General features: G+C 37.3%; 1 protein-coding gene across 1 annotated transcript in view; it reads right to left on the bottom strand.

The window, feature by feature from the left end:
• Positions 1 to 20,506, bottom strand: part of enox1 (ecto-NOX disulfide-thiol exchanger 1) — a 142,864-nt gene that overhangs the window by 32,574 nt on the left and 89,784 nt on the right. The window contains exons 2-6 of the mRNA XM_067409533.1: positions 19,333 to 19,463; positions 14,541 to 14,678; positions 3,186 to 3,353; positions 2,144 to 2,350; positions 384 to 617 (exon numbers count right to left, since the gene is read on the bottom strand). Coding sequence (XP_067265634.1) covers positions 384 to 617; positions 2,144 to 2,350; positions 3,186 to 3,353; positions 14,541 to 14,678; positions 19,333 to 19,342 — 757 coding nt within the window. The 5' untranslated portion in view covers positions 19,343 to 19,463. The remainder of the gene's footprint in view (positions 1 to 383; positions 618 to 2,143; positions 2,351 to 3,185; positions 3,354 to 14,540; positions 14,679 to 19,332; positions 19,464 to 20,506) is intronic.

Below are 20,506 nucleotides of genomic sequence, written 5' to 3'. Positions count from 1 at the left end.
TACTGATTGAAGCTGATGAATGGAACTAGCTGATCATATAAACACACCAGTCGCAGAATAAACAACAGCTGGGGCTGTTCGGCTGGCAGCTGCAGATGGGAATGAGGACTGAAGCGTAAGAGCCTCAAAACTATGTAGCCACTCATTAATGTCTGTCACATCATCAGAGAGCAGTCATGGACATCTGCAAAATGTCTGAAGGAAAGCAGACCTGGCTTGTATAGGTCATCTTACCACATTTTGCCTTTATTAGAAGCATAAAAGTTCTGCCTTGAAGCTTTTCCAAAGAACCCAAATTTCTCTCGGCACTACATTAATGATGACAAATCTGTGTTTTAAAGGCTAGATGAGATCATGGCACCACAGTCTGTGAGAAAGCTTACCTTTCAGTTTCTCAGCCAAAAGAGCTGCCTCGTGCTCAGAGTAGTGCATTATGGGAGGAGGTGATGGAGGTCTCAGCCGGTCCTCTTGGATTTTCCGTCGGTGCCGCTCCTCTCGTGCCAGCAATCTTTGTTTGCACTCCCACTCATACAAGTCATCTCTCGCCTGAGCAAAATCTACATGTATGCGGCCCGAATCCTTTTTATCAGTGCTGGAGCCAATGCGCATCCGATAACCTAGGATAACAAACATTGTTCAGCAAACACAGCTATCGTACAGGCTACTTGCATATATCAAATATCAGTACACTAGGTAAAATAGAATTTGCTCATTCTAAGATGTTCCTTCTTGTAACAAAAGCCCCTGTTGAACAAAACAATACAGCCGGTCATAAAACCATGTTGCGTGTATGTTGCAGCATATGCATCAGATAGGCTAGTCCCTAGCTGGTGGGAAGCTGATTTAGGGTACGTTTACAAAAACAATAAAAACTAAAAACAGGCGACAACATTGTCAAAATGATCCCCGTTCACATGGATCTGCAAAAACGAAACGCTGTATTATGCTGCCAGGCCAGTAGTTGGCAACGTCCCTTTGTAAAGAAATACTACACACCAATAGCAGCCAATCACACGAAACATGGAGCATATTTTAATGCAACGTTTAATATTAAACATCAATTCATATAATAATTATATGAATATATTATCTGAATTATACATAATAATCCATATAATATAAATATAATTAATAATTAGTTGCAAAAGACAGACAATTTGTCTCTAAACTTTTATCATATAAACTGCTGTAATTTGGAGCGAGAGATATAGGAGGCGTGGCTTTATTGCATCAGATATACAGTATGTCACTTTGGTCACAGCTGATTGGTCTAGATCTCTAACCCAGAATAAAACCTGCTGTGGAGCAGGTCAGCTGTGTGACGCAAGTTTTATTTAGCAAACCTCTAAGTAACCACCTAGATCATAGATGGAAAAGACCATTTACAGCCAAAACAGGCAATTTACTAAGGAAATACATGTATTAAAGCTTTCTAATAGTTATCAAGGTAGAGCGAAAAAGACTAATTTGCAAAAGTTGTTTTTTTATATAATCTCCAATATTTAACAAACGATTAGATTGACAGCGGTGGTCCTATAGAGGCAAAGTTGCTCAGAATGAGGACTTCTACCATATAGCATGAATGACGCAGCATGTGCGAAAAATGGCGTGATATACAATCCTTTACACATGTGAAAAAACGAAGGCACTAGGGCCTCTAGGGCCGTGAGTCAAACAGGCTCAGGGAGTTTCGCTCTGAACGGCCTCCGTTAACCTTTTCCGACAACCGCTCGAATTTCATTGGAAGACGACAGCCGCGTTATTCAAGATACGCAAATGTCCTCATAGACAATCTCGGCACCTTGGACAAAGACACTGCATGCCAGTTTTCAAGTCAATTATTGCGTAGCTATAGCTGTTTTTGTGTTTTTTTTTTTTTTTTTTTTTTTACTTTATAGTGCCACCAAGTGGCCAAACGCCACATCCTTTTTTGCGCAAACACAGACCAGAAATACCAAATACATAAGACACTTGAGCTTGTGATGAACAGTTTAGGAGTTATGAGCCATCACATACTTTTGACAGCTGTAGCGCCACCATCAGGTCAATTGGGGCATGCCTTGGTGATGTCAAAAAGATGCACCAGAGAGGTAGAGAAACCAAACAAAGCATTTACATGTATAAAAAGAAAACAAAGACACACCAGAGAGGTAGAGGGCTTTGTCCACCATGAACTCCTCACTAAAACGAATGTGGCAGAAGTTTTTCTTGCTCTTGCGGATAGCAACAATCTCTCCACACTGGTCAAACACTTCTTTGATGATCTCCTCTGTTGCATTCTCTGGAAGCCCACCAACAAACACCGTCTTGCACCCTGGAGGCCTCTCTCTCGTGGAGGGAGGAGGAAGATCTGCAGAATCCACAAAGCATCTTGCTGAACTCAGATTGAGTGACTAAATGAGTTTGATCAAGTGAACTAATTTCACATTAACTAGCTATTTTTAATAGAAAGTGGAGTCTAGTTTACATAACAGGGTTCAGCCACACTGAAAAGTTGAGATTCAAAATGGAATTTAAACATGGAAATAAATAGATTTTAGGGCTTTGAAAAAATTAAAACATTTGAACAATTGAAATATACTTTTTCCCAAGCACATAAATACATGGACATGGAATATATTTTAGAGTCAAAACTATTTTATTAATAATATATATTTATATAATTTTTGTGAAATTGCATCTGCAAATCACCAAACATGGAGATTGTCCATTATGGTGTGGAATATCAGATATTATCACCATTTATACAAATTACAGTAGTTTACTTCCATTAACAAAGCAAGTAGTTTTATAAAGAATATGAATTTAATTGGAGTAACTGGAGTCTGTGGTGGTAAAGTTAATTATGCTTTAGGGTTCATTTAGATTTGAAGTAAGCTCTACAGATCTAACATTTCGTCTTTCTCCGATTTTCCACATTTGAGGATTTAATGAACACTGTCCTGTGGTTGCTGTGATTTCAATAACCGTAAAACGTTTGGCATAACGTCACAGGTCTTTCAGTGGAACATTTTACCCCACAGTTACAGGTCATTCGAAATGGCACAGACTGTACTTTATATATTTACCATGACATCAGTAGAGGTAAATAACAGTTGGCTACATTCATCTGTGTGCCTGCTTTTATGGTGAAAGCTCTAATAATTGTGCTGTGGAAGGCTGCTGTAAAACGCAGTGGCTCTTACTGGGGTTCTGCGGGAACAGTGTGCAGCTCTTGCAGTGGATGATTTCCTTAATAACGGGAAGTTCTGCTGCCACAGGATGGGGCGGGACCAGACTGATGCCAGCCATCATGGGGTTTATTGGGGTGATGATCCCTAGGTTGGGGTCAAAACCCTGTATACAGATTGAGTCTGGAGAGGGAAACAGAAAGACTTGTAAATGCAGTCACTGATTTGGACCTGAGAACTATCACATACAAAAAAGCCAAACAAATAAGAGAAAAGCTGGTGAAAGACTTCGCAGAGATGAGAAGAGACCTGGTCACTACTCTCTCCACAGACAACAAAACCCAGAAAATCTACTAAAGATTAGTTTCTCCTTCAATGAGCTTTCATCACACTAAGCTGCACAGGATCTGGGACTGGAACGCATTGGATTTATGCAGTAAACTGTGTGCGCTGTAAACCATGCTGGAAGTCCTATACCTGCATGCACACTTTATACTGTATATGTTTGATGACAGCACTCTATGATAAAAAGAACCAAATAAACCTGTTCATTGTCAAAATGTACTGCTCTAAATGCAACCACGAATGATAACCAATTAAAAAATTGATTATGCTCCATTATTCCTATTTTACATTTCATTGGAAACTGTTTATCAGTAATACAGTCACCTAATACACCCATTGATTTGTTGCAATTTGTTTTTCTCTCAAAATAGAGAAAAGTGAGGTGCATTGGAATATATCTGAAGTATCTAGAACAAAAAGTTCAAAAGTTTCCACATTTACTTGTATATTCAAAGGAAATTTGACTGATGAAACCAAGAAGAAGCAGAAAAGGTTTTCCCATTAAATGATTTTTTTTAAAGCGGCCCGTTTAATAACAATTGTCCCCTTGTCCTGACCATGTTGAAGGTTACAGGACACATCTGAAGCTAATTATAAAACTGTTAAAGCTGAAATTCAACTGCAGCAGTTGAGTGATCTCTCACTCTGGTCAAGTTCACCAATCAGTAATGATGGTTGAAATGAAATGCATTCATTAAGACATCTGCTTCAGATCAAAGACCTTGATTTGACTGATGAATTCAGTTGAGTAAAATTATTCAATTGGCTTGAATAAATAAAATGTAAAAGTATTTAGCTTCAGCAGCACTTCAGTAAAGTATAAATGATCAAAGATAATATGATAGTACTCATGTGCTCAAGTACCATATACCCCTAATGTCTGCTTAATGCGCCTCTCACAAATGTTTCCATGGTTGCAAGGCACGCTCCCTGTGCAAGCAGGGGGTCACAGCCACTGCGTAATATCATTGCGCCTGCTGCACCCATGGTACGGCAAAGTTCCTTGATTATAATTCCGGAATGAGAGTATAGTTCCTAGCCATATCGGCCTAGAAAATCACAACTTTTCATTTTCCGTCGGTCTTAGTACACAATGTAACTACAGAAGAGTCAAGTTTTAAATCTACAAACTCTTTGGTCATTTTTAAGCGCGATGCTAACGGTCTAATCAGATTCAATGAACTATGCTAAGCTATGCTAAAAGTTGTACCGTCAGACCCGGAGATCGGCTGAATGGATTCGAAAAAGGTAAAATTCAACTGTTTAACTCTAGGGGAGTTGGAAAATGTTCCTTTAAGGGAGACAATGACAGAATTATCATTTTTATGTGAACTATCCCTTTAATGTTGTCTTTATAAGCTAAGAATTAAAATAAAGGACACTGCAGAATGAAAATTTCCTGACAATTTACTCATTCCCATGTTATCCAATATGTTTATGTCTTTCTTTCTTCAGTCAAAAAGAAATTAAGGTTTTTGAGGAAAACATTCAAGGATTTTTCTCCATATTGTGGACTTCAACAGGGTACAAAGTGCTCTTTGTACACAATCCCAGACAAGGAATAAATGTCTTATCCAGTGAAACAATAGGTCATTTTCTTAAAAAAATCTAAATTATATATATTTTAACCACAAATGCTCATCTTGCACTGCTCTGCGATGCGTCACACATCACATAATCACATTGGAAAGGTCATACGTGAAATAGGCGGAAGTACTACAGTAGGGCGAAAAACTCCATCTTATTTTCTCCTCCAACATCATAATCATCCGACATCGTTGTTTTACCTTTTTTTTAGCCACTTGACTTAGTCTTTACACATTTGTTTTGTAGACACTTGCTCGGTACTTCCGCCTACATCATGCATGACCTTTCCAAGTATACACATTTTTTTTTTTTTTTTTGAAAATTACCGTTCTGAAGTGAACTAATCCTTTAAAGGTGCCATCGAACATTTATTTACAAGATGTAATATAAGTCTAAGGTGTCCCCTGAATGTGTCTGTGAAGTTTCAGCTCAAAATACCCCATAGATTTTTTTTAATAAATTTTTTTAACTGCCTATTTTGGGGCATCATTAGAAATGCGCCGATTCAGGGCTGCAGCCCCTTTAAATGCTCGCGCTCCCTGCCCTTGGAGCTCGCGCTTGCCTTAAACAGCATAAACAAAGTTCACACAGCTAATATAACCCTCAAAATGGATCTTTACAAAGTGTTCGTCATGCAGCATGTCTAATCGCGTAAGTATAGTATTTATTTGGATGTTTACATTTGATTCTGAATGAGTTTGATAGTGCTCCGTGGCTAAAGCTAACATTACACACTGTTGGAGAGATTTATAAAGAATGAAGTTGTGTTTATGAATTATACAGACTGCAAGTGTTTAAAAATGAAAATAGCGACGGCTCCTGTCTCCATGAATACAGTAAGAAACAATGGTAACTTTAACCACATTTAACAGTACATTAGCAACATGCTAACAAAACATTTAGAAAGACAGTTTACAAATATCACTAAAAATATCATGATATCATGGATCATGTCAGTTATTATTGCTCCATCTGCCATTTTTCGCTGTTGTTCTTGCTTGCTTACCTAGTGTGATGACTCAGCTGTGCACAGATCCACATGTTAATACTGGCTGCCCTTGTGTAATGCCTTTCATAATGTTGGGAACATGAGCTGGCATATGCAAATATTGGGGGCGTACATATTAATGATCCCGACTGTTACGTAACAGTCGGTGTTACGTTGAGATTCGCCTGTTCTTCTGAGGTCTTTTAAACAAATGAGATTTATATAAGAAGGAGGAAACAATGGAGTTTGAGACTCACTGTATGTCATTTCCATGTACTGAACTCTTGTTATTTAACTATGCCAAGATAAATTCAATTTTTAATTCTAGGGCACCTTTTAACACTCAAAATTGAGAGTACTTGAGAGTACAAAGGAGTACAAAAAGTTAAAATGGAAACAAGCTTGAGGTTGCAAGCTGTTTTCTCACTGTTTGTATCTAGAAGATTTGAATATTCCTACTACTACATTTTTATAACTGTAACAGTGTTTATGTAACTTTGGCCTCTTAACTAATAGGGTCATATTCAGTCATTATAATTACTGTGCTGAGTCAACCACTTAAACAAGCACTCAGTAATTTGTTCTCATTAAAACAGTTTGATATACATATAAATGAATAGTACTATTTACAATAAAATCTTTACTCAACATGAGATGAAGACTCCAGTTTATTAGTGATCTATAAAAGCTTTTTGTTTTTTTTTTACATGGAGCAGCTCATGTTGATATGATGAGATCACATGGGCAGCCAATTCAAACTCATTTTAGCTTGATAAAAAGACTACACTTGTTTTGAACTAAATTAATGACATCTTACTGCACTTTTAAAACAGTATATAAATTGCTGAAACTTTTTGAATCTATGCTGCTAGACGACTGCCATATCGGCCAACTCAGCATAAACAGAAAAATATTTCAAGTTCAGTACAGAAACAGTAAACATGTTGAATCTAATGAAGATGCACAGGAGGAAAGAATCACCAAAAAGCTCTTTTCAGATTCATACTTGAGTATTGGTCTCATTCATTAACATTAATTAATTTATTAACTAACATGAAATGAGCAATACATTTGTTACAGTATTTTAGTTACTGAGAGCTCAGTACTTTTTAAAGTGATGTAATATTTCAACCTTAATCAGGACAATCCTGCTTACTTTGTCCTGTAGTGACACAATACAACAGAGGACACTAAATCTCACACAAGAGAAGATAGAACTGGAAGAAAATCTTAAATCCCTTGCTGGGAAAAGAGATGATGAAAATTACGATCCATAAATCTCATAGCGGCTGCAATCATGTGAAACGCATCAGGAGATCCATGCAAAACTCAAATCAAAATGTAAACAGGTAAATTACACACACGCCTTCACATTTATCGTTCCTTAATGTTGTTTTTCTTCAGTCAGAATGATTCAAGAGCTACTCAATCCTTTGGCTCACAGCTCTTGTTACATTTCCAAAAACCTGCTTCAGGTTTTATTTGTCGTTATTATCTGTTTTCCATAAAAATTGGATTCACTATGAAGTCAGCAGCTTCTAAAACATTTAGTTCCTAAAGGACGCAGCTGCTCATCATTTCAGAGGTGAGACGGCATTAATCAGAGCCCATCACAAACACCATTACTAAATGCAAAGCGCCAACCCCTGCAGCCCCAGGCCCTGCAGTCCAAATATATAATCCTCAAGGAAATTTGTCTCAGCTGTTTTTTACAGTCTCGCTTTTTTTGGCCTTGAAAGATTTCCAGTCATCGCTCACCACAGCTAATATGCATAATTATCCAGAGCAGCCGAAATGACAGTGAATAACTCTAGCACCACTGACTCACACAACAAACCTACATTTAACATTTACTGCTTAGGTTCTATTAAAACTAAAGCTATTTGTTGTGTACTTTAGGGCTGAATGATTTTTTTTGTTTTTTGATAATAATTGAGATTACGACTCTTATCCACTTATAATGTTTTACATCAAAAACATAATTTAGAATAGGATATATTCTATCCTGCTTTTGAGCCTCCCTTTGAAACACTCAGTTTTGATGGGCGTGCCTCATTCAAGAAATGGAAGTAAACACCCACTTCTATGATTGAGTAACAGTTTTGCATATTAAAATAAATTTAAAGTCCTTGCCATTACACACAAAAAAAAAAAAAACTTGATTTTTTCAGAACAACTGACCGATTCACGATTTCAATTTCAATGTTTTTTTTTTTTTTTTTATGTTTAACTAGTCAACTTAAAAACGTAACTACAATATGATCCTCGTAACATTCTCTTTATTAACCATCTGGTTAAAAGTGCACCACGCCTGAAGTGCATGATCAACATGGTGTAAATGTAAAACAAATGACTTCTTCGCAGAAAATATGCATTAAAGGTGCACTATGTAATATTTTCTGTCCGCTAGAGGCCTATTCCAAACAAAGGCGTAGCATGACGATGCCAAGTTTTAACATCAAAATCTTGGGACATGTGGTCTTCACCTCAACGGCGGGTGGAAAAGAATTGAGATAGGACTCGGGAGGAAATCGTGTTCATGGATACGATTATGAACGTTACTGTAGTATGAAGCAGAGCAGGACCGAGTGTTGTGGGAGCTGAACGAGGCCGCTGGAGCAATTGCGTAACACGCGCCTCACGAGCAGCAGAACTATTATGACACAGTCACCGGTGGCGCTTCCGCTTTTCTGGTCATGAGTATGAGGTAACGCAGCTCTGTTTATCATATTAGATACATTTGAGAGTGTTGAAAATTATGTTATAACGTTACTCTGTGCGTTCGCTCGACGGCTGCTGTGAGACAATTATTTGAGACACACCGCAGTAAGATAGATTGATTTTAGAATTTTAGAATCATATTAAATGCTGGATGCCTTGTGTTGATAAATGGCATGCAATTAATTTTAAAACGTATTATATGATGGAGAAAATGCTGTATTACTGTTACTAAAAATAAAGCTGCATCTGATTATGCTATGTTAGCTACTAAAATACAAAATAATGTTTTTCTCTGAGGCATGGTAAAGCATGCCTGGAAAATCCAGCCTCACCACTGTACCAGAGGATGATCAGATGGTCTGGTCAGCCATTGAATCAATTAGATTTCTAGGGCGGAGCAAATCCGAGCAAACAGGAAGCGGAGTAAACCAATCAGAGAAGGGCGGATATGACGTTAGCAAAGCGACAAGAGAGTCAACAGCGAAAAGTAAATAATTAATGTGTTTTTGGTCATTTAAAACTGAATTCATGGCTGAATAGAACAAACTCTCGGGTCTCCCGTGCGCAATCTTTGTTGATATTAAAGGGACTTTCGCCTCACTAGAGTGACGCTGTTTGCGTCACTGAAACAAACAAATCTGATTGCACGCTACGGTTTGGAGTTGACTCGAATCGCGACGGAGGGCCGACTGACCAGACTGATATATCTTGTAGAAGATATATCAGTCTGGCCTTGCCAGGCAATGGTAAAGCATGGTACTCACAAAAAAATCAAGAAAATTAGATTTAAACAATTAGACTAAACGTGTTGAGCTATATAACAACAAATAGTTTTCTGTCTATAAATATATCAAAACAGTTGTTCCCTTGTCTATTAAAACATGTATTATATTAAAGCGTCTTTGGTGTTTCCATGGTTTCTACAAAATAAAACCGGAAACCGAGGGTAACGCAGGTATGCGCAATTGACAGGCGACTCCTCACACGTCCCGGAGCCTTGGTTAAAATTGCAATTTTTTCACGCTTTACAAATAGTTGGAAACATTTGGGATATTGTAAGTATTCAAGTGAACAAAATAAATAACACTGGGATAGTGGTTTTTGTATATTTTACTGTATTTTTTACATATTGCACCTTTAAATATGAAGGCAAATGTTGTACAAACTTATCTTAAACATATCCTATATACACAGAAATAATTTAAAATAATAAAAATGCTAAATATTTCTTAGCCAAAAATTAATAGCAATAAATAACACCAGTAATATGTAAATGCTCTGTAAAATTCGGGGCTATTCACACAGAAGGCATTTTTCTATTCCAATGTGCTACTTTTCAATTGTTTTTCTATGTAAACACGCGCTAGAAGGACGTGTATGACCGTTACGCTCACGTCTTTTGCAGCGCCTCGCACGAGTGCCGTGTTTTTAAGACGCCGTGTCAATTCCAAAACAGTGGACAAATCAGAACTCGGAGGTGGGGCAAGCGTTGCGAGCTTCTGTTTACATTAGCAAGTTGGCATGGCAAATGTTTTATTCGTTCATTATTGCATCATGTCTCAAAATGCGTCTCGAGACCTTCGCGTTCTGCGCTTCTTTTTAGACGCACAGATGCTAAGACTAGTGATGTGTTCTACATTCATAGAGTGTCACATGAGAGTGATTAATCATGAGGTCGGATCAGTTTCTTCTCTTAACGGTTATCATTGCTGCATTGTCAACATGTCTAATTGTGACTTTTGTGATTGTGATTTTTATTCAAAATCGTGATTTCTCAATTTAAAAATAATAAAATCAAGGCAAAACATTATATCCGAATTAATCGGAAAAATCACCCAGCCTTACTTCTGATGCTGCAAAATGTCAACCAGTGAAATTCAGCCATACATGTCTAAGCCAGAATCAGAAGAAAACGAACCTTGCATTTTCAATATAAGATCTTGATCAAAAACTGATGCACCTCTTGATGGAAATAATATCACAACATGTTATGAGAAGAATATGTGAAGAGCCCTTTTAAGATCTTGTATTGACAATGCAAGAGGTGAGCACTCTGTAAAGTCTCCTCCAACAAATCCAAAAGACTTTCAATGAATTTAAGTTCTGCCAATTCATGTGTGAAAATGATTATTTATGCTCTCTGAACCATTCTTTTACAGTTTGACCCTGATGAATCCTGGAATATGGCCATGATATGTCTTCCTACATGCTTAAGAAATAAAACTAAATTAGAGTTTAGAAGAGTTTAGAGTTTAGAAGAACTGTTGCCAAACATATAACATGCTAGAAACATAATAATCACTAATAATGATCAATAATGATCCAGTCATAAACTTTGCCTATTTAAACTCAAACAGTGACTTTTTTGTTTGTTTGTTTGTTTTTTTGGTGGTGTATAAAATAAAATAAAATAAAATAAAATAAAATAAAATAAAATAAAATAAAATAAAATAAAATAAAATAAAATAAAAAAATAAAATAAAATAAAATAATACTACTTTCCTGACCAAATGACAATCAAATTAGAATAAATGCATAAACATTGTTATATACTATATAGCGTCATTTTTTCAGATTTCAACACAAGCTCTACCCTTGTTGGCCGTATTCACATACATCTTTCTAGGTCCCAGTGTTTCCATAAACAGCATTCAGGAAGATGTTTCTTTGTCAATACAGTGCAGTAGTTAAATAGGTCATCGTGACGGCACGCGACTGTTTCTGGTGGAGCCTGATTTGGGTTTTATTCTTCCTTTCTTTCTTCATCTTCTAAGCCACTTAAAGCAGCCTTGGTGAATCTTGTGTAAATCTATGCATTCATACATTCAGGGCTTACATTCTGAACCCAAATCTCCCAGCATGCTCAATATAACACTCTCACAATGGAGCCACAACAAAAGCAACTTCTAACTGCGGGAAAATCATCTATATTTAGAGCCGTATTCATTGCTGTGCCTCACCAATCCAGCCAGATAAAACCATCTGAAAAAAAAAAAAATGTTCTGACAAAGCATGTCTTCTAATGAGCTGGTGCAAATAAACATTTATAATCAATAGAAAATGTGCTGAAATGCTGAGAATGAAACTGCTTGCGAAAAATGTGCAAGTGGGCATCTGCTCTGTGAGCAGCAAATTTATGAGCAGATATGGGACAAAATAGAAGCTGTGTGAGTGTGTGTGTGTGTCATAAGCAATATGTGTGATGTTGAAGTGTGCCTGGAAACATGCTGAGGGAAATTAAAACAAAGACTCAGAGGTTATTTCAGCATAATCTGTTATATTCAACAGAAACCAGGCAAATCTTTTCCAATCATTCCTTTGAAGCTGGAATTTCTGTCAGCGTCATAATAGTTCTTCTGAAGCCTGAGACTTTCCAGCCTGTTTGTTCTCAAAGGCCAGCATTTGTGCTAGTGTGACAAAATCCTCTTTCAGGTATCTAGAAGCAAATCGCTGGAAGCCTGAATGTACTACATGTGTGTGTATGAAAGAAACACAGAAAGAAAGTGGATACCGTATAGAAAATCCTCATGTGAATTGCTGAAAGAGTTTCTTTCAGCTGCGGCGTATTACCAAAGGCTTTAGCTCGGAAGCTGAGGATAATAGTTTTAATATTCATTCTTAGATGATTTCTGAAATCACCCAAGAAAAAAAAAAAAAAAAAAAACTATATGCAATTTAAATGACTTCCCAAATTCTCATAAATAATCATGATTTGAAATATTGCCTCATGCATTTTAATCTGAGCCTAATTTGCCTCAATCCATGGCTTCCCTAGCGTGATAGTAATTATAATAGGAACCAAACCAAGGAGAGAATTTATTTGTCTCAAAAAGTGTCTTGAATGGGGAATTGTTAACAAAAAAAGTAGCAACACTACGAACTTAAGTATTATATGCTTGAAAATGTAGTTTTTCCAGTAACAAGCTACATTTACATTTATAACAAGGTGTCACGGACTCACATTCTGTTTGTTTTGGTTTTCATCTGTCACATGTGCTCCTTTTTTTCCGTTTTCCCACCACAATCTATCACCATTGACACTAACTAGATCATTCACAGCTGTATGTCATTTTAGTTAATCATCTGTGTATTTAAGTTCCTGTCTTCCCTATGTTCATTATCCGCTCTTGTATGCCTTGTGTTGTGTTCCTGCCAGTACCTGTTGGATTTCCAGACTTATTTGAACTTAATCTTCTTCGTTGTGTGTTCCTTACACAAGGGCAATTAAAATGGTCAAAAGTGACAGTAAAGACATTTATAATGTTAAAAAAAGAATTATATTTCAAATAAATGCTGTTCTTTTAAACTTTCTGTTCATCAAAAAATCCTGAAAAAAATTATTACAGTTTCCACAAAAATATGGAGCAGCACAACTGTTTTCAACATGAATAATAATTATTGTGCACCAAATCAGCATATTAGAATGATTTCTGAAGGATCATGTGACACGGAAGACTGGAGTAATGATGCTAAAAATTCAGCTTTGATCACTGGAATAAATTGCGTTTTAAAATATATTAAAATAGAAAAAAAGTTATTTTTATATTGTAATATTATTTCACAATTTTAACTGTTTGTATTGTATTTTTGATCGAATAAATGTAGCCTTGGTATGAGACTTCTTTAAAAAACATTAAATAATCTTACAGACCCTAAACTTTTGAATGGTAGTGTACAAATTACATTTTTCTTCTTTTTTTTTTTTTTGCTGTTTTTAGTTTCACATTTGTATAGTGAGCAAATGAGGAGAGGAATAATCAAAAACAAGTTTATTCTAGAGAATCGGTTCATTCAGACAGTTTAAGATCATAAATAAACCAATCATATTCAAGTATCCGCTTTTCACTTAAATGCTGATGTTCATTACTATTTGTATACAGTATGTAGTATTATGAATCTGTTAGTACTGTATTTTTTTTTTTTTTTTTAATAGAATAAACACCTAACAGAGATCAAATAATAAGTCATAACACTGCATAATATCTAGATGCGAAAACATTTAATGCTACTTAAATAGCTTCATTGTAGTTGGCTACTTTGTTAGCAGCTTTTGGTGAAGCTAATAACTTCTTTAAGAGAATACTGTAGCTTGACTGTAGTTGAACTATTTCCACTCCCACTCATGAGTGCTGTCAAAGCAAGAGAGGTGAATTGCCAGTGTATGAAGAAAACAAACTGTCAAGCACTCCGTTCACTACATCCACAGCTTGTTTGTGATAAAATCATAAACGTTTCTGATTATATGAGGCATTGTTTGAATGTGTGTGCGTGTGTAACTGGCATTTACAAAAGCAGCAGGCCTGTTATGAAGACTGATTGCAGATGGCTGCTGATGATCAGCAATGAAGAGAGCTGTCCAGTTCTCGGACAATCTCTACAAAGCTTCAGAGGAGAGCAGCACTCAGAGCTTAAGGCAAGAAAGCGGTAGGTGCCACCGTCACGCCAGGCCGTGAGCTTTTCAGATCCACAACAATTCAGTATCTCAGCCGAAGAATAAAGCTCAACAAACTGTAACATGCTTCAATGTAAAATCCAATGTGTAGTGTTGCTTTTAAAGGTCACATATTTGGCAGGGGAGGCTGGTGCCTGTGCAGCTTGCCAGAGGGGGAATATGGGAACCCCGGTTTAATATCTGTCTTTTATTCCCCCTGCCGTGAAAGGGAAGAACAGATAGAGCTGTGGATGAAACACGAGGATTAGCACACTGGAGGGAGAGAGCAAGGCTTTACCTGATACCAGCTGCTGCCCAGTTAAGCCCATCGGCACTATGCCCAGGTTGTTCATGGCGGTGGCCCAGGCACTGGGATCGGCCACGGGAACGTTGATGTGGCTCTGCTCGGTTCCCAAACTGCCGATGCCGTCTGCTGCTGCAAAAGAGAATACAGTCTATTAGGCTACATTCACACTGTCAGTTTAGAGGTGCTATAGAGGATGTTTTGTTTTATACATTTTTGCAATATTACTTGAAACTCTCTTTACTAACTGATAAAAGACTATTTGAAGAGTTCATTTGCAAAAACCGATAAACGCCATTTTTTAAAATAATGCACAAGTGCTGTGCATTATTCTCCATATATAGCACGTTCCGTACCCTAAAACCATTTTGTCAGAAAAGCCGGTATTGTCCACTGTCAGGCATCGCAAGTTCACGTTTTACAGCAGAAGCCGACAAGCGCCCTTGTTGTTTGCGTACAGAAACCGTTAAGTCTGTTTTAGCGAATCAGCGTGCAGCGTTCAAGTCAGGTGACAAGGCTTCTAGTCACTTCAAAAAGAGGGAGGGAAGTTTTGTTAAAGCTGTCTAAAATTGATTGAGGATTTATAATTTTGACTCCTGTAAGTCCTTGAACACCATACACGACTTACATGCTGAAACCTTGGTTTGCGTGTGTTTGCGCACACGTGCGTGGATGCATGTGTGTGTGTGTGTGTGAGAGTGTGCTTGTGTGTCGATCCGTTAGTGTGTGCGCGTTTGTGTGCACACTTGTGTTTGAGTGTGTTTTAAATGCAATTACAAAGCAATTACATGGGTTTTGTTTAACTCTGAAACATGAAATGCGGAGTTATCTGCTTTTGCCAAAAAACAACTGTTGGAGTTATCTGCTTTTGCTAAAAAACAAACCTTTAATATATATAAAAAACATACTTTCAATGAACTTTTTTAATTTACCTGTATTTTTTACAGTTATTATTACTTAATCAAAACAACCCAACTGCAGTTTGATTGATGTTACTTGGAATGCACAATAAAAAAAAAAAACAATATTTGTGAGAATTAATAAAAATGGAGTTATCTGTTTTTGCAAATGAATTCTTCATTTATTAGATGCACTGAAAGGAAAAATATCAATATACATCATCTGTGCAATCACTACCATTACGTTCCTTGTGAGAGACGTGCGCAGATTGGCCAATCGTTTATGCGATGATCACACAAACGATTGGCTGATGTTTTTAAGGCCCTACCTCGTGCACAGATGATGTATATTAATATTATTCCTTTCAGTGCACCTAATAAATAGTCTTTTATCAGTTAGTAAAGACAGTGTCAAGTAATATTGCAAAAATGTATAAAACAAAACATCCTCTATAGCACCTTTAAGGGATTGACAACAGCATTTCCTTACAAGCAGGGCTTGACATGAACACCCGACATCCCACCAAGTGTGGGTGGATTTCAGCAGTGTTGTGTAACACAGTCAATCCTACTAGCCACTTTGGCAGGTTGAATTTTATGGAGATCTGGCCAAGGTTACAAAAAAATTTCTGCTGCACTTAAGGTTCCTAAGAGGTTCCATAATCCTTAACTGGAAGATGTTTGGGACGATCAGAACCCTTCATAGAGCTGGTCGTCCGGCCAAACTGAGCTATCGGGGGAGAAGAGCCTTGGTGAGAAAGGTAAAGAAGAACCCAAAGATCACTGTGACTGAGCTCCAGAGATGCAGTCGGGAGATGGGAGAAAGTTGTAGAAAGTCAACCATCACCAGTCGGGGCTTTATGGGAGAGTAGCCTGACGGAAGCCTCCCCTCAGTGCAAGACACATTAAAGCCTGCATGGAGTTTGCTAAAAAACACCTGAAGAACTCCAAGATGGTGTCTTGTCCTTAATTTGTCTTGCACTGAGGAGAGGCTTCCGTCGGACCACTCTGCCATAAAGCCCCGACTGGTGGAGGGCTGCAGTGATGGTTGACTTTCTACAACTTTCTCCCATCTCCCGAGTGCATCTCTGAAGCTCAGCCACAGTGGTCTTTGGGTTCTTCTTTACCTCTCTCACCAAGGCTCTTCTCCCCCAATAGCTCAGTTTGGTCGGACGGCCAGCTTTAGGAAGGGTTCTGGTTGTCCCAAATGTCTTCCATTTAGGGATTATAGAGGCCACTGTGCTCTTAGGAACCTTAAGTGCAGGAGAAATGTTTTTGTAACCTTGGCCAGATCTGTGCCTTGCCACAATTCTGTCTCTGAGGTCTTCAGGCAGTTCCTTTGACCTCATGATTCTCATTTGCTCTGACATGCACTGTGAGCTGTAAGGTCTAATATAGACAGGTGTGTGGCTTTCCTAATCAAGTCCAAATCAGTATAATCAAACACAGCTGGACTCAAATGAAGGTGTAGAACAATCTCAAGGATGATCAGAAAAAATGGACAGCGCCAGAGTTAAATATATGAGTGTCACAGCAAAGGGTCTGAATACTTAGGACCATGTGATATTTCAGTTTTTCTTTTTTAATAAATCTGCAAAAATGTCAACAATTCAGTTTTTTTCTGTCAATATGGGGTGCTGTGTGTACATTAATGAGGGAAAAAAAATTAACTTAAATGATTTTAGCAAATGGCTGCAATATAACAAAGAGTGCAAAATTTAAGGCGGTCTGAATACTTTCCGTACCCACTGTATATATATATATATATATATATATATATATATATATATATATATATATATATATTTTTTTTTTTTTTTAATTTATTTATTTATTTTTTTTTTCAATTGTAGTCTTTTAAAAACGCATTTAAAATAATAAACAAATTGCAAAAATATAATTGTCAAAAAAAGATTTCTCGATACATATCAATACTGGAATATTTCAAAAGCTTCCAATACTCATTTTCCGCAGAATGATTCCAGCTGTACAGTGACAGTGAGTTGATACACAAACCCGCCTCCCCTTACTAGTTTCATTTGCTCCGGATGATTATTGTTGGTGTTACAGGGCTTGATTGCACGTATTGCACATAATTGTATTAATTCCTGCAGATTTTGTGCTCACACCCACATGTGCGCCACATAAAGCCGCCTCTCAGTACTAAATTGAGTTCTTTTTCACTGCTTATTGCACTTAAACAGTAAAATACACACAAAATAATGTGTGAGTATTCTTGTAAACATAGTCAGTTATGTTTTAAGTGAATGTAAACAGTTGAGAAAGAAAACACGTCAGGTCTTAAAGTGACAGCAGCCTAATACACCTGCTGCCAAATTATGAGATCATATAAAAAATATCTATATGGCAGTATTTCCCCCATGGTATCAATGCCAAAATTGTGGCCAATGAAAATGCTGAGTGGCTAGTAACTTTGGAAAACCACTAGCCACAGTGGTTGGTGAGCAGAAAATGTCAAGCCCTGCTTACAAGTATGAGTCTCAATATATCCTGTTCATGTCCCGCGAGTTCATCCGTCAAATCTTCATTAACCGACAGCAGCTTTTATATCTGGGTGGAAAGCGGATCATTTGAGTCGCATGTACAACGCAAAACTGACGGAAGCAGGTGTGATGGACAACAGTGACTGGATCTAAAACCTTCAGATGACAAACAGCTCGTATCTCAGTCGCTGCAAGTTACTGAAACCACACTTGAAAACCCACAACACACAGTGGACACGTGTTTGTGCAGCGCAGGGTGGCTCTCTCTCACTTTGTGACAAACAGTCAGAGTCCATTCAGGCAGTGCATTTTTTTTTTTTTTTTTTTCGAGAATGCGGTTGTGAGTCCTGAAAATTTACGGGTGTAAGTTTGGTTACACAATGCGGTTGTCACTGCTGTAAATAACCAAACTGTACGTAAATGTAGACATTAGGTCTTACTTTAGTTCAAAGGTGTTGAATTAAAGTTCAGAGATGCCCAGTCTAAACGTTACCTACCCATTCAAACAATCACAACACTATTTCAGTGTAATAATGTATATGCTTTATTTCCTTCCTATTTTACAATAAAAAAATAACAATATATAAAACATAATGTTAGTATTGTCACAACAGTGTATAGCCTAAGCCTATAGAGAGACAAAATATTATGTAAATAAGTAGGCCAAAGTCCACAATGTCCAAGCTGGCTTTGATACAACAGTCATTTAAATGTGTAACACATAGACTATTGCATTAATAATTTTATGTCATAACTTATTGAATAGAGGAAATGGACAATGCCCACCCCATGCATATGGGAGACTCAAAGATTTCAATAGAGATTGTTCTCTAAGCTAATAGCACATTACTCTGAATATGCTAGCATGTACATAATTTTAATTAGATTGAACTTTTTTTGTTTCAAACTGTTCATGTTGCAGTATTTAATTTCTTAATATCATTAATGTTGAAATAGTTGTGCTTAATAATCATGTGGAAACCGTAATGCATTTTTTCAGGATTCTTTTATGAATAGAAAATTTAAAAGAACAGCATTTATTTGAAATAGAAATTTTTTGTAACAATAGAATTTCTTTATTGTCACTTTTGATCAATGCATCCTTGCTGAATAAAACTATAAATTTCACCGAGCTCAATGCAATGCATAATGGGATTGCATTTTCCACAATGGACACATGCGAGGCTGCCCTAAAATTTGCTGTAACGAGGTATCTCAGAGGACAGTGTAATCATCCTGCCTACGTTTGGAACAGTTTTCACATGATTACCATGCTTAAAATGCTGCCCATGTAGGCAGCTCACTAGGTTTTGGAAGCATGTGTGGTTTGACTGGTCTGCTAAACAGAGCAAGTACTGGACATAATTAGAGGAGGTTAGTTACCGCTCGCCATGGCTGGTCGTCAGTGTTTGTTTCTCTGGGTGCCACTGCTGTCACCTGAGCCCTTGCTCTTCCAAGACAGCTGGCCGGGGAGAACGGGACACTCAGGAACTCATAACAGCATTCAGAGGAACCTGCAGACACACAAACCACACAGCCATGTGAGAATTGAGATGCCATTCAGTAGCGCTGGAATCGTTTCCATAAAGAATTGATTCCGAGGTGATGGGAGTCAAGAATGGATTCCATCAAAGAGAATCGACTCCTCTTTAATTGCTTTTTTAATTTTTAATAGAGCTAGTCATTAATTTGCCTCTCAGTCGCTCACTATAGAGATGCGATGTATGATTCATTTCCTCAAGCTGTTTTTTTCAGACAGTTTGTTCCAGTGAAACAATAAATAATAATACGATTGCAGCCATTATTTTATGTCAGTGCCTCAGCATAATGATGTCACTAGTATGTGTATATAATAACTTGGTGTCATTGTTATGTCACGCTGAAACGTTCACATAAAGCCATAAATGCATTGCTGATTTACCTTTTGTTCACTTAAATTAATGAGGCTTGTCACCGTTTCATTCTGTGATCCTGCATGTCAAATAGCATATGACTGACAAATATAGATTAGCCTATCTTGGACAAGTTTGTGTACCTAAAACACACAAAACAGAAATTTATACACAAACACAGATTTATTGTAGGTGTCTAAACTATATAAAACGTATAAACTAGTATTATAAAATCCACAATTTAGTTTAAAGGGGACCGATTATGCCCCTTTTTACGAGATGCAATTTATGTCTCAGGTGTCCCCAGAATGTGTCTGTGAAGTTTCAGCTCAAAATACCCCACAGATCATTTTTGAATGGAAGGAAAAACATGCTGTTTTTGTGCATGTATCTTTAAATGCAAAGAAGCTGCTGCTCCCCACCCCCTCTCCAGAAGAAGGGCGGAGCCTGTACAATTCGTGCCTTGGATACTCTGCCAAAAACAAAACATCTTTTTGATTTTAATTATCATCTCTATCGCGGTCATGCTCATGTGACATTGCAGTTCTTCATCAGCAAGGAAGTTTATTGTCTGCATATCAGTCTAAACTTCTGATATATGGCATTTTCTGAGCGCCACATCTGAAGCACGTGCACAGAAAGCTGGCTGTCAGACGGCGCGTCCT

The sequence above is a fragment of the Chanodichthys erythropterus genome, chromosome 14, assembly GCF_024489055.1.
Source record: "Chanodichthys erythropterus isolate Z2021 chromosome 14, ASM2448905v1, whole genome shotgun sequence".
Lineage (NCBI taxonomy): Eukaryota > Metazoa > Chordata > Actinopteri > Cypriniformes > Xenocyprididae > Chanodichthys > Chanodichthys erythropterus.
The sequence above is the reverse complement of the archived record's forward strand: the minus strand, read 5'-3'. Positions and strand labels throughout refer to the sequence as shown.